This window comes from Sarcophilus harrisii, chromosome 3 (genome assembly GCF_902635505.1).
Source record: "Sarcophilus harrisii chromosome 3, mSarHar1.11, whole genome shotgun sequence".
Lineage (NCBI taxonomy): Eukaryota > Metazoa > Chordata > Mammalia > Dasyuromorphia > Dasyuridae > Sarcophilus > Sarcophilus harrisii.
This window is the reverse complement of record NC_045428.1, coordinates 399,016,210-399,030,967: the sequence shown is the minus strand read 5'-3', so window position 1 is coordinate 399,030,967 and position 14,758 is coordinate 399,016,210. Positions and strand designations below refer to the sequence as shown.

Below are 14,758 nucleotides of genomic sequence, written 5' to 3'. Positions count from 1 at the left end.
TATAAAATGTCTTGATACTTTTTAGTTTATCATATTGCTTTCCAATGAAAACAGGAATTGCAAATCTTAAAATCAATCTTAGCAATATGACAGCTACTTTTCATTGAACCTAAACCTATAAACAGCTCATATTTCTACCAGCTATAATGAATTTTCAAATCAGTTGAGATTTTCTGTCCTGAGAGCTTAATCCTTTCTCATAAGAAAGACCAGAAATTTTAAATACTAAGAAGAAAGATTATAAATAGAATGTCTTTTCAGATATATTTTAATTAGCTTTCATATCATATAAATTGTCACTATAATTGATAAAATCTCAATAGTGGAATGTAAACAAAAATCAATCTCTTACCTTGACAGCATTTTCTGAACCCTCCTCTTTAAAATCTTCATATTTCATTACTTCAGCCATAATGAATCCCTTTTCAAAATCAGTATGAATCTTTCCTGCTGCCTGAGGAGCCTTCGTCCCTTTCTGCCAAAAGAAAGACCAGAGAAAATTAAATATACTTAAGAAGAAGACAGATATCAAGAGTAGAATTTCTCTTTTCAGATATGCATGTGTTGCACTAGTACTTAGTTTCATATCAGTTAAAATGTCAGGCATATAATTGGTAATTTCTCAATAGTGGGGCAAACAGATAACTGACTTTTTAGAACCAATAAATCAGTTGATACTAAAGAAATGTAGTTTTGTTTTTTTCCTAATGGCTATCCACAGTACTATTGATTTTAAATGTGGAGATCCTTTCTGAAGGTAAGTTTCATTTCGATTTTCCATTTTCACCATTAAAAAAAAAAGAAATAAAGATTTTCCAGTAATTTTCAAGCTGAATTATCAAAGTCTTAAAAAAAAAAGTTAAATATAAATATCCTCTGGATTTCCACTAGTTTATAAAATATATAAAAATCAATAAATGTAATATAACATTCTAGACATGTCAAGCTTATAGAATCTCCCAAATATTCTCAGAATTGTTGGAAAGTCCATGAAAAAAGTAATAAGTTTTAAATAATAGATTTAAGGAGTGCAATCTAGATACATACTGAACCCTTGTTAAAGAAAATTCTAAGTTTTGTAGAAAAAGAGGAATATCTCCTAATTGTCCCATGCGTTAAATTACAAGGACATATATTCTAGGCACATACAACCATGGAAAGAAATTTGAGAAATAATGGTGACCTAAAGGCTGCTTAATAAAGCATGTTAAAGTGGTAAGGAGTCTGACACTGTAAAGCACAGTTTTTACAATAAAAGATGTATTAGGTTAATATGGCTACTCACTGATGCTTACCTGACTAAATATCTTAGTGCATTAAATCAAGGATACTTAGAATCAGTCTTAAAATAAACCACCTTTCAGATTTTTGAGCAAAGAGCAAGGTTTATCTTTAATTGAACATACTTAAGTTTGGAAGTTATGTAGTATTAAAAAAAAAAAAATAAACAAACTCTGGCAATTTGCTTACCAACAAAAATTTGCTTTGACATTATTTGGGCAATCTATATAAAAAGACCTTGGTTAGAAGTCAATCACACATTTTTTAAAAGGGGAGATGAGATAAAGAAAAGTGAAGCGCATATTCAAACAAAACATTTAACATGTCGAATTGCCTACGTTTCTATCCATGTTAAATCAAAATAAAATGTAACTGAATAAATTATAGTAGTTGCTGAAAACAGGAATGATTTGAATTAAATCAAAGCAATGCTGAAATTCACTATGTAGCAGGAAAATAAATGCAAGAAGCAGAATAAAAGACTGAATAACATTCACCATCTCAAAAAGTTCCAGTATTATTTTCATATTCTTTAATGCACCATTTAAAACTATGTACATTTCAAAATATTTTTCAGTACTAACCACTATATTACAATATATTTACATTTAAAAGCAAACCATTACGGTTCAGCTCTTATTGTCCTCTGGGAATAAATTAGTCATTCTCTATGGTTGTAATCAGTATACATCAATATTTAAAACACATATCAAATTTTTCAAGTAAATGGATAGACCATACGAAATTACAAAAATAAACTCTAGTTCTATGAATTCAAATCAAGAAAGACATGAATTATTACACACACTGACTTTAGGTTGTTGAGCCCAACTGTGTATCTATGAAGAGTATAATGATGTTATATTGCTTTTATTGCTGAAAATGTAATCCGAGCAAAGCAAAGGAGGAAAGAACCACCCGCAACCCAAACAAACTTAGCGAATACAAAATGAAAAGCAACATCAATTTCACTGCAGACAAACCCAGTCACACAGATTAAGCAAGCACAATACTGGTACGTCTTATCTCTGACCACAGGAGGAGGGTAGACAGATTCTACAGGATGAAGAAATTCAGACTATGTAATAGGCAGAATCAATTGTTACCTGCCTCAATCAATGCAGCTCCACTTTCACTGTTCAGCAGCTCACAAATAATTAAAGTTATCCTGGACAAAAACCTCATCTGTAATGACTAGCTAACCGCCACCATGACAAACTTCAAAGTCAGTGATATCAATCTGAATTCAATAGTGTGGAACTGGATATAGCTGATGAATAAGTATGAATCTTACCCTGATGGTCCATGCACGTACTTCATCTGGGCCTGCAGTGAAAAAGTATTCTAGTTGGAGTGCTGCATAGCCAGCCTTAATGATCTTTGGCAAAGCACTGAAATAAAATGAAACAAATTCATTCAATACACACATACACACACACACACACTCTCTCTATATATGTTGAACATGATCATGCATTTTTTATTTAAAGAAAAAAGTTTTTGCACATTTGAAAAATGCCTTATCTTTTTCAAAATATAGTTAAATACATTTGGAAAGAATATTGTTTTTTAATCTCTTTAATGGTACCATCTTAAAGATACCACTTTGAATTATTTACTTTAAGAATTAAAAAATACATTAGTTCATATGGTTATTTTGTCCCAGTATGAATGATTTTCAGGATATCAGGTCATGAAAGCAAAATTATTTGAATGAAATTCAATGTTTAAACAATTTATTACTGTTATTCAGAAAAAGTATGGCAACTGATTCAAGCCCCTTCTCCCCATACCTCTCTTTTCCACCCCCCCAACAGCCCCTTCCCCCCAGTCTGAACATGACGAAAGAGTTTTGGTGATCATTCCTTCTCAAAAATATACATAACTAATACCTATGTTATAATTAAAACACTGTACAGAGATGACAGATGACAGTTAAAAACTTAATTTAAAATAAATCTTTTCACTCTGTCTCATGGTAAAGAAAGGAGAAGATTCCCTCTTTATAATGGTAATTACTCTGTCATTTATTATTCTATCAGCGCAAGCAATTAAATTACTGCAAGGAAATAGTTGATAATAAAGTGTAGGGAAAATGAATGCTAATTAACCTTTGTGTCATGTTCTCTTCCAGATACTTCTGTTTCTCCTCAGCACTCATTTCTTGCAACTTGAGTTCCAAGGCCCCACTAAAAGGAATGACCAAGGCACCTGGGTCATGCTTGTCTACCCACTCTTTAATTTTTATCAACCTGTAGACAAAAAAGGGCACAACATTATCTTGTAGTGCATGCATGACTGTACCACATTCATTATTATCAAGTAGCACATACATATTCATAAGAATTGCACGGTTTTATGATGCCATCTTTTTGTGTATAGCTTTCCAAGGTCAAGGCATTAACAGGCAGCAATTGCTTCAGGTGTACTCCATTAATATTTTACTGCTATCTAGTTTTATTTTAGTATAAAAACTGTATGAAATATTAGCAAAACATTTAAAACTTTTTTTTTGTTAATGCTTAAACCTCTACTCCACAATGATAACTCTCATATAACCTAAAAAAAAAAAAAAAAAAAAAGAAGAAAAAAAAGAAGAAAAACTTAGCTATTTAAAGATATATAAAGAACACCACTAAGGTATACAAAAATAAAATTCTATTTGTTTAGAAGAACTTTAAAATACCTTCAGATAATTCTGAAGTTACCAAAACAAATTAATTGTTTATATTACAACTCTACTTATATTGCATGTGCAGTTCTTTTATCCAAAACAACAAAACATGATTTGCATCATTTCTATAGGTATTTTTCATGGGAAAAAGTAACATGATTAGAAATCCACATTTACCAACAACCAAATTATTCTTATGAATTCCAATCCTAAAAATACATAATTAGCACAACTATGTATAAAGTTTTTTGGATATGCAAAGCCAGAAACATTTTAAGAAACAGATAATGAATGCTTGACCTAGAAAAAGGTAGAATTTTACATTTTAATATGAAATATTTTTGGAATCAATTGAGGGCCTAAGTGAGAGGGGAATAAAAAGTATAATGATAACACATTCTTAGAGAGTGGCTTCTAGGATATAGTCTTTTGGCTCAGGTATAGACTTGAATATTGTACTGTAGGTTGCCACAGATTTTTTTAATACCGAAAACACCCCAAAACATATACTTTAATGAGTACCACTGTCGTGCTGCTAGCTCTACTAATTTAGGAGATTTAAACCAAGGTTTTAACAGCCATTATGGTAAAGTGCTTTGAAACTGTGGTCTGCAATCCTTTAAATAATCAATGTAAATGTCACTTCAGGGGAAAAAAATGAACAAAACCACAAGTTCATCAACACTCATTTGTCACAGAAAATAGCAGGGGATCAGAGCTATTATGAGATTAAGTGCATGGCCCACTGAGTAGGGTTTTAGATGGGACAAAGAATATAAAAGTTCATTCAACAGTTTTCACACATTTGTTACATAAGGATGACTTTTTGTCATTTACTTATATAAATATACCACCATAGGTTTTTCAATATTCATTATGATTTTTTCCTTGTTATGCCCTAATAACAGATTAACATTTAAGATTCACCTTGGGATATACTGAATGAGCTTTCAAAAGGTTAAGCCAAAAAACTGTTTTTGGTTTTCAGATGGGACAGTTAAAGATAAAAAAAAAAATTTTGTCAGTACCTCTTGGGTTGCAAAATTATTACAGAAACAGATAAACTTCATAACCTAGACAATTTATTTCAAAGTGGCAAAAATATTTGTATCAATGTTTTCTCTGTGTGCATGTGTTTATATTTACATTTTTCTAAATCTGTATCAAATACATAATTTTGATAAATCATGTAATAAGTCAAAGAAATCAAAATGAAACTTATGTAAAAGGATAATTTGTAAAATCTCATACAAATTTTGTTTAGTAAATATGGCCAACACAACTAATAAACTAAGAACTGTTACAAAACAACAAGATAAGAAATAATTACTTTGGGCTAAAACATCAATTCAGTATAATAACAGTCTTATACTGTCATTTTAACAGTCTTTTCTATTGAGTCCTTGGAGGGATTATTTGCATTCCTCAGGTATTCTATTGTACAATTCAGATGAATAAAGACTTACAAATCATTCCTCTACCGCCAGTGTGAGACTTTGATCCAGTGAATACACCATTGTACCTTAACTATAATTGGCAAAAAAACCTGACAGTGTAGAGCATCACAAGCTTAATAACAAAGGAGAATATCTCAAAGTGTTGACAGATGATCTTCATAATGCAGAAGCAGAGCTGGTACATTTTAGCAATAAATGAGCACTGAGGTCTAAAGGTCCCCAAAGTGACTGACATCAGACCTGCTATAGCCTCCCTAAAAGAATATAGTCTAGTAGCACTCTCCATAAAGTGACTTGGGTTCTTTGCCTACAAGCTTTACTTTTGTGACTTTCACTGTCATACATATAAAAAAAAAGATTAAAAGTAGGTTTCTAAGTATGTTTTACTTCTGTGAATAAATAAAAGACACTGAAAAATATTCTAATAGAGCTTTTAATTATATATACAAACAATCATGTGGTTATACTAAAGCAAAGATTTTTTTTAAAGGCAAAAAACACTTTCAAAATCACCTGTCCAGTAGTACATCATGTATCTGATAACTGGGTTAGCTATAATATGATATTAATGAGGCCAAGATCATTGACTATTATGAACCTCAAAGAGGCTAGTAAGGGGTCCTCAAACTACGGCCCAAGGGCCAGCAGATGCAGCAGGTGAGGACGATTATCCCCCTCTCCTAGGGCTATGAAGTTTCTTTATTTAAAGGCCCACAAAACAAAGTTTTTGTTTTTACCATAGTGCGGCCCTCCAACAACAGTCTGAGGGACAGTAAACTGGCCCCTTATTTAAAAAGAGAAAAAGTCTGCTCTAGGTCTCTATGCCTAACTTCAATCATTGACTGGTAAGTTGAGTCATGGTTGATTTAAATACATCAAAACTACTAGACAACATTTCAAAGGTCAAGTTTAATAGAGGTTAGTTAGTATCTTCACACATAAAGGTCATAAATATCAAAGTAAAATAAAAGTAATTGCATTTCTGACCTGTCCCAAAACTGTTTCCTGAAGTAAGCTAAATTAGAAAATAAAAAAGTAGAAAAACCAAAACAATACAAAACCAACCCTGCTAAAAACATCAAGGTCTTTAATCTTATTTATTTTATGAATTAACCCAAATGAAATAATGATGTCACTGCCTATATATGATTATCAGGTAATTTCACATTTCTGAGTTTAAGTTTTTTCAAGGGAATTATAATCACATCTATGATTCTACATAACTTTCTCAACTAGAAATTACTTTTTATTTTCTCTATACCTTATGATTAACAGTTGGGGAAGGTTGTGCTTTGAGAGTATGAGTCACTGACAAAAGGGTTTGGAGGGCTATTGTGGCTTTATTCCTATTTCCTTTTGTGAACCAAAGGAAGGAAGGCATAGCAGTGGCAACCATTATGAACATCTGTCAAATAGGAACTTCAAGACTAAAAGACTGAGTCATTCTTTCATCCAAATATTTATGAGCAAAACATTCACTATATAAAGTACTGGGAGAAATGCAGAGATAATTAAGGCGGAATCCCTAAGCTTTACATTTTTTAATAGAGGGGATATGACAAACAAATATGCAAAAATTATATATGAATTATGAAACAATTAAAATGCAAAATATAAAATGGTGTAAAATAAAAATGGTATGTAAGATCCAAAAAAATTTCTCATTAAAAACTGATAAATATTAATGACATTTCTTAAAGAGCATGATTCAGACAACATAAAATGTTTTTTCTTCCTATTTCTATTTTTTCCTTCACCTATAATTTTATTACACCCCTTTTACTATACTTGTCCCTAAAGATGAGCTGGTAACATGGTCTCCAACATACTGGGTGGTCTCTGTAGTGTACTTTTGGAAAGCTACAAATAAAAATCTCACATGACAGAAAGGCATAAATATGTTATGAATTGCACTGTTGGAGAGAACTCCTGAAATGATGTAATAAATTAAGAGACTGATTTGAAAATCTGAGTATTCCTTTTTACTGTCCTACAAAGGATTCTTTCCTACTTACAAATCTGCTGTCAGTATAGAAAAGTATAGTACAGAAGTATAGAAAAGGGAAATTGAGAGTCCACATAATTGAATACAGAGGATTTTTTTTTTTTTAAACAGAGGAGCAAACATTTATTTGATCATTTGTTCAATGAATGTCATACAACAAGACAGTGGCTAGGAGCAGAACACACAAGTGATCAATTGTCTCATCTAATGAAAAGCAGAAAGCTACAAAAGAAAGAATATTAGATTTGGAATCTGAGAACTTGGGTTCCAATTTCAGATTTATCACTTATTATTGTATGTGTACTCTTAGGCAGCCATATGACCTTTCAGGACCTCATATCTCCAAATGTCTAGTGAAGAAGATGGAATAAATGACCTCAAAGTTTTCTTGTTGCTTTATGATTCTTCCATTATAAACATTTCTGCCTTTCTCATCAGATGACTCTAAATCTTTTAACATTACTCAATTTCACACAAGTAGAATTGAAAATGCAATTTTGCTAAGAGTATATACTGAATAATGTTGCTTTTAATGTGAAATTATAATATAAACGGTAATATAACAATGTGTTGAAATTATCTGGAAGAAAAAAAATCCAGCACCTACTCAGCAAAATTAAGTAGAATTCTTCAGGGGAAAAAATGGACAGTCAATAAAATAGAGGATTTTCAAGCATTCTTCATGTGAAAACTAGAGCTGAATAAAAAATATATCTTTCAGATATAAGATGCAAAAGAAGAATAAAAAAGCAAACAGGAAAAAGAAACCACAAGGGATTCAATAATGCTAAACTGTTTAAATTTCTATATATTAAATTATATTTATAACTACTAAAATCTTTAAAATTAGGGAAATCAGGAGTATATACATAGAAAGCAAAGATAAGTTGAATATGATCGTATGATTATCTAAAAAAAAAATTAAATTAAATGATGTTAAAGAAGAATACATTGGGAGAAGGGGGAAGGAGAGGCAGAATAGGATAAACTATATGAAATAAAATAGGCTTGAAAGAGATTTTTACAGTGGAGGGGGAAATGAGGGAAGAAGAGATGGGAACACATGAATCTAACCCTTATCAGAACTGGCTCAAAGAATGAATATAGACGTGTAGTTGGGTGTAGAAATCTATCTTACCATAAAAGAAAGTAGGAGAGAAGGAAGTATGAGATGGGGAGAAGAGGGAAGCTAAACAGTTTTGAGAATGAACAGGACAAAAAGGAAAGAGTAGCAGAGACACATAGTTGGTAATCAGTACAGTGAAAAAAAAAGTTTTAAGTGAGTTTCTCTGATAAATATTTCCTTTCTCAAACATATAGAAAACTAAATCAAATTAAGAGCCATTTCTCAGTTGATAAATGGTCAAAGGATATGAAAAGGCAGTTTTTAGACAAAGTAATCAAAGCTATCTATAGTCATATAAAAAAATACTCTAAATCTACTATGATGAGAGAAGTGCAAATTAAAACTGAGCTACTTACTACCTCAGCTACTACCTGTCAGATTGACTAATATGATAGAAAAGGAAAATAACTAATGTAGGAGGGCATGTGGGAAAAACATTAATGTACTATTGATAAAATTATATACTAATTCAACCATTCTGGAAAGCAGTTTGGAATTATGTCCAAAGGTCTATATAACTATGCATACTCTCTTGACCAAACAATAACACTAAAACATCTATATCCCAAAGAGATAAAGAACAAAAAAGGAAAGGATCTATGGGTACAAAAATATTTATAGCAGCTTTTTTAATGGTGGCCAAAAAACTGAAAATTGAAGGGATATTCATCAGTTGAGAAATGACTGAACAAGTTGTATATGATTATTATATGACTGAATAATACTATGCTTTAAGAAATGATGAGCAAGATGTTCTCAGAAAAACATGAAAGACTTACATGAACTGATACAAAGTGAAATGAGCAAAACCAGAAGAACACTGTATATAACAGCAATATTGTATGATGACTCATAACTATGTCTCGGCAATACAAAGATTCAAGGCAATTCTAGGGGGCTTAAAGGAAAGGTGCTGTCCATTTCCAGAAAAAGAACTACAGAGCCTGAATTCAGATCAAAGATATTTTTTGATTTTTTTTTTCTTGGTTGGGGGAGGGGGATTTTTTGGGTACTTTATTTCACAGTGACTTATATGACAATGTGTTTTGCATGATTACACATGTATAACACATGTCAAATTGCTTGCTTTCTCAATTGAGGTGGGAAATAGGAGGGAAGAAAAGGATTTGGAATTCAAAATATCAGAGAGAAAAAAAAACAATGTTAAAACTGTTTTTATATGTAAATAAGGAAAAACAAAATACCAAATAAGATTAAAGAAAAAAAATCTTGACCATAGTTTTCTCCTCCTCATATTCAGTGTTGTATTAATATATCCTATGTTTAACATATATATGAACACATAATAGATCCCCAATTGAATATAAGCTTGAAGGAAGAGATTTTCACTTTTGCACTTATAATCTTTACAATTGTATACTTGTATACCTAGCCTACTGTCTGGCATATTGAGTGCTTAATAAATGCTTGCATATGAACTGACACTATTTTTCCCCTTCTCTTCCTAATAGCAAATTATTTTCTTTTTAAATTGTCTGTATTGATCATTTAAAAAAAATTACTGCAAATTTATTTTCCAAAAACTTTTTGATAATAACCCAACCCAAAAATTCCAATTCTTGAGATTCTAATTAATCTGTGTGATGCCTTGACTATGAGGAAATTTCCATATTCACCATTAATTATGTGTTGCAATTTTTATTAAAATAAAACATTTAAAATAAGGGTTCCTTACAACACGGACATATGATGATAATGATTTTGATGATGAGCTAACATTCATATATCATCTACTATCCATCCACCAGGTTAAGTGTTTTCCAAATTTTTCATTTGATGTTAAAAACAACTACTGGAGATATTATTAGTTAGAAGAAACTGAGATTAAGTGAGTTGTCCAAGGTCACAAAACTAGTGTCTCTCTGAGATAGGCAGCTAAGAGGGAAAGAGTGCTGGGCCTGAATTCAGAAAGGCCTGAATTCAAATTCAGCCCTACATACTTACTAGCTTTGTGACACTGAGCAAGTTGCTTTGTCTGTTTCCCTAAGTTTACTTATCTATAAAATGGGGATAACAATAACACTATTTCCTAGGGTGGTTAGAAGGATCAAATGAGATATTTGTAAAGTACTTAGTTTAGTGCCAGACACATAAGATATTACATAAATAATAACTATTATTATTATATATAAACATAAGAAAATAAATGCATATTTAATATTAACACTTATTTTTTAAATCAACATTTCAAAAGATAAAAATTAATATTTTCTCCATCCTAAAATGACTTGAAAATAAGATTCTGGGGAAGGCTCATAGAGAGCTATGGATACATCCAAAGAACAAAATCATGATTCATAAAATAGGACAATCTTAGATAAATAGAGAAACTTATGAAGAAATTAATAAGGATGAAATTCCAATTTAGATTTAAGATCAATTGGTTTTAAAAACAGAATTTATAGGCCAGGTTTTTAAAAAAGCCATACTTGTTGGCCAGGGATAGTGGGCTTCATTCAACATTCTCAACTTCTTATTTCATTTTAGAAGCTGAAAAAAAAGGCAATTGGAAATATCAAGATAATTTCAGAAGCATTTTACTCAAAATCACCACATACCAAGTTTTTCCCACAAGAACTATCTTTTAAAAAGACAAAGATTTTATCTTTGTGTCTAGAAAAATTTGGGTTAAGGAGGTGCCAACAGCAAAACAAATGAATAACCAATGTTAAATGAGAGTAAAGGGAAAATTCCAGTCCTAGTCATTGATGTGTAAGAGATACAATCTAGCAAACACAGGGCTAACATATAAGAAGAAAAAAATTAGACCAGATATCTCCAAAGTCAGACAATATTCCTTTCCTTATGGATTCTTTAAAATACAAAGAAAAGGAAAAAACTTTTGGAAAAGCAAAATATCGCTGATGTATATATTTAAAACTCTCAATCCAACATCTTAATTTCCCTTTAAATGTTAATAACTTCTGACATTTGAGAGGTAATGAAGGAGCGCAATATATAGAGCACTACATTTGGATTCAGGAGGAACTGAGCTAAAATTTAGCCTCTGACATTTACTAGTTGTATGTCCCTAGACAAGTCAAGTTTCCTTATCTAAAAAAGTAATTTTAAGAGGAATTATATCACAGTGTTGCCATGAGGATAAAATGAGATAGTGCTTATAAAGTGCTCTGTAAAACTTAAAAGTGCTATATAAACATTATTATGCTTATCTGTAGTAGATACATCACAGAATTATAATGATCAAATAAGATAAAATGAGTAACAGTGATGTTTCAATTCTGAAGTGGTAAACACTTCTCTCATTCTATTTTAGTCTGTTTTAGGACTAATGGTTTGAATCTAAAGGAACTATATGGCTGCCATATTTCGTATAGAGGCTTAGGAACTGAGGTTTCACTGGTGTAGGAAACTCCCAGATGAGATTTTCTTTATGAATGCAGATTTATCTTCTCTATAACTCATAATCTTAGATAGCTGTCTAATACACTGAGAAGATAAGTGACTTGTCCAAGTTCACACAATGTGTGTCAGAAAACCTGAATCCAGGTTTTCCTGGCACCAATGACATCTCTATCTGCTATACCAGGGGGGTTCTTTCATGTGTTACGGACCTCTTTAGAAATCTAGTGAAATCTATGCACCTGTTCTAAGGATAAGGTTTTAAATGCATAAAATAAAATGGGATTACAAAGAACATCAATTATACTAGAATAGTTATCAAAATACTTAAAGTACAAGTTCAAAGATGGCACATTAAGACACCCTTTTCACTCTGACTCCATATTTACTATGCTACCTCCCTGAGAGTACATGTTTCTTTTTCTGGATTAAGGGTATATGTCTAAAAACCCGAAGGTTTTCAAAGAGATACATTTTTAAACTATTGGCATTTATTTGACTAACATTCTAAATATGTAAAACTTCGAATAATGTACTTAATTTTAAACTGTAATGCAGCTGGCTTGAGTTCTAGGATTCAAGAGAGAAAAAGCAAAATTCTAGCAAGGAAGAAATTTTGAAATTTGGACTAAATTGGGCAAAACAGTTACACTGCTCCATTGTGGCATCTCCCATCCTGATTTTAGCACAGTTAATATGATACTAAGTATATGTTGAATAGAGGGATAGAAAAGGTAGACTCTGATGAATATAATTTTCTTTTTTGAAAGGAGGATGTCCATATAAAGAAGCAATTGCATCCTTTCCTTGTTTTTCCTATTCAAGTTATCTTGCATTTACTTGTTTTAACTATTCTGTATCTCCCAATAGAATATAAATTTTCCAAGGCAGAGTACTAGTCTTCATTTCTGTCTTGTATCCCTGCACTGAAAACTGGAAAGACCACACCCCAAAACTTAAGTGGCAGATATTATGAAAAGCTGGAAATTTGTCCTATTAGAAAATCCCAGGACTACCAAATTATAATACTACATAATATTATATTCACAGCATTGAATCATTTGGGAATAGGCCTTTTAAGATCTAATTATAGTGAGGGGTAGAGGTAGAGATGGGATGGAGGTGGGGGAGAAAGACAAAAACAAATTACATTACTACATTCAACTAATCTGTTTCAGATGACCATGTGATACTTATATGGAAAATATTTTAAAATGCCCAGTAAAAAAAAAAAAAAAAAATAGCTCTTGGATTAAACAAGCTAGAAGTGATTTAAAATAATTTCCACTGTCTTTATTTAACAGAAAAACCACTTAACAGTGGTTCCTAACTTGGTCAAAGACCACTGGATGATGTGGCATTATTATTACTAGAGGTCTAAAAATCTCCTAAGCAAAAACCCTGCCATTAAAGCTTTAGATCTTTATTTAGCTCCAGCAAAATAGTCAACCACGATGTACTATATTAAATAAATAATTTATAGCTTCTGCAAACAATGTTTACATACATATATATGAACTATTAATTTTCATAGAAATGTAAATGAAATTGATAAACAAATTCATTTAAAAGAATTACTGAAATCACAGTAGTTTTTTTTTTTTCTGAACATGTGGTTTTTCACTCAGTAATAATGTGTGGGGATATAAATATACTTTATGAGAATTTGTTCTGAAGTTTTAACAAAAGTGGTGAAGGTGCTTCATACTCAAAAAAGTCTCTGACCTAGATTATTCGAATTGTTGCGATCCCTATTACCAAAACTTTACTTCATCCACCTCTGTCTGTTTCTAAGGAAAGAGTGATTAGTGATTATCTTCCCGGGAAATTGTAATCTCTCCATTTCCATCCTGTGTTGCATTGCTCCTACATTTTATTCTATCAGTCATCTCCTTATCTCTTTTCTATTTCTCTCTCTGCAATGGCTCTTCTTGCACCACCTAAAAAATTTCTGCTTTCTCTCCTATTGAAAAACCAACTCTTTCTTCCCCTTCACTGATAATTTTGGGGACAAAGTAGTTCATATTTTCTTTTCCCACTATCTCATCATTATCCATCATTATAACAAATCTTTGTTATATGGCTTCAAATCTCACAATCTCAAAGTTTATCACTGACCTAAATTCTACAATCAGTGGTTTGTTCTTAGTCTTTATTCTCCTTGATCTCTCAGTAACATAATGCTCATTACTTAAAGCTTTCTCCCATCCTTTGAACTCTATAATATTGCTCTTTGCTGGTTATCCTATAGAAGGAAAAAAATCAGTGATGACTTAAGGGGTAGGGTTATAATGAGGGGAGAGGAAAGCATCTTGGAAGGGGTATCATTTGCTGGATCATGAAGAATAGATGAGATTTTAACACATAGAAATGCATGCATATATCCACAATCCATTGGAAAGATCAGATCAAGTTTGTGGAAGTCAATAATTTGAAGTCAAGAAATTGGAATGGATCTGTAGTACATGATGAATATAGAACACAGTGTGAGATAAAACTATAAAGGTAGCTTGGAAACTATTATAGAGGATTGTAAATGTCAAGCTAAAGAATATGGATTTATTGAAAGATTTTGAGCAGGCAAGTAATGTGATCACTTGTGTATCAGAAAAATTTCTCCAGAGTTAGTAACTGCCTTTAAAAAACTTATGATCTAGGAGCAGCCATATGGCAAAATGGATAGAATATTTGCCCTGGAGTCAGAAGGATCTGAATTCAAATCTGGACTCAGATACTTAATACTGACTAGCTATGTGATCCTGGCAAGTCACTTAACCCCAAATTACCCTGTCCCTCCCTCTTCCCCCAAAGGCTATGATCTAAAAGTAGAT

At 31.6% G+C, this 14,758-nt stretch overlaps 1 protein-coding gene across 2 annotated transcripts in view; it reads right to left on the bottom strand.

The window, feature by feature from the left end:
* The window catches only part of OLA1 (Obg like ATPase 1), a 226,959-nt gene that overhangs the window by 3,917 nt on the left and 208,284 nt on the right, over nt 1-14,758 (bottom strand). For both annotated transcript variants that reach the window (XM_031960438.1, XM_012544822.3), the window contains exons 8-10: nt 3,393-3,533; nt 2,576-2,672; nt 353-475 (exon numbers count right to left, since the gene is read on the bottom strand). In XM_031960438.1, coding sequence (XP_031816298.1) covers nt 353-475; nt 2,576-2,672; nt 3,393-3,533 — 361 coding nt within the window. The remainder of the gene's footprint in view (nt 1-352; nt 476-2,575; nt 2,673-3,392; nt 3,534-14,758) is intronic.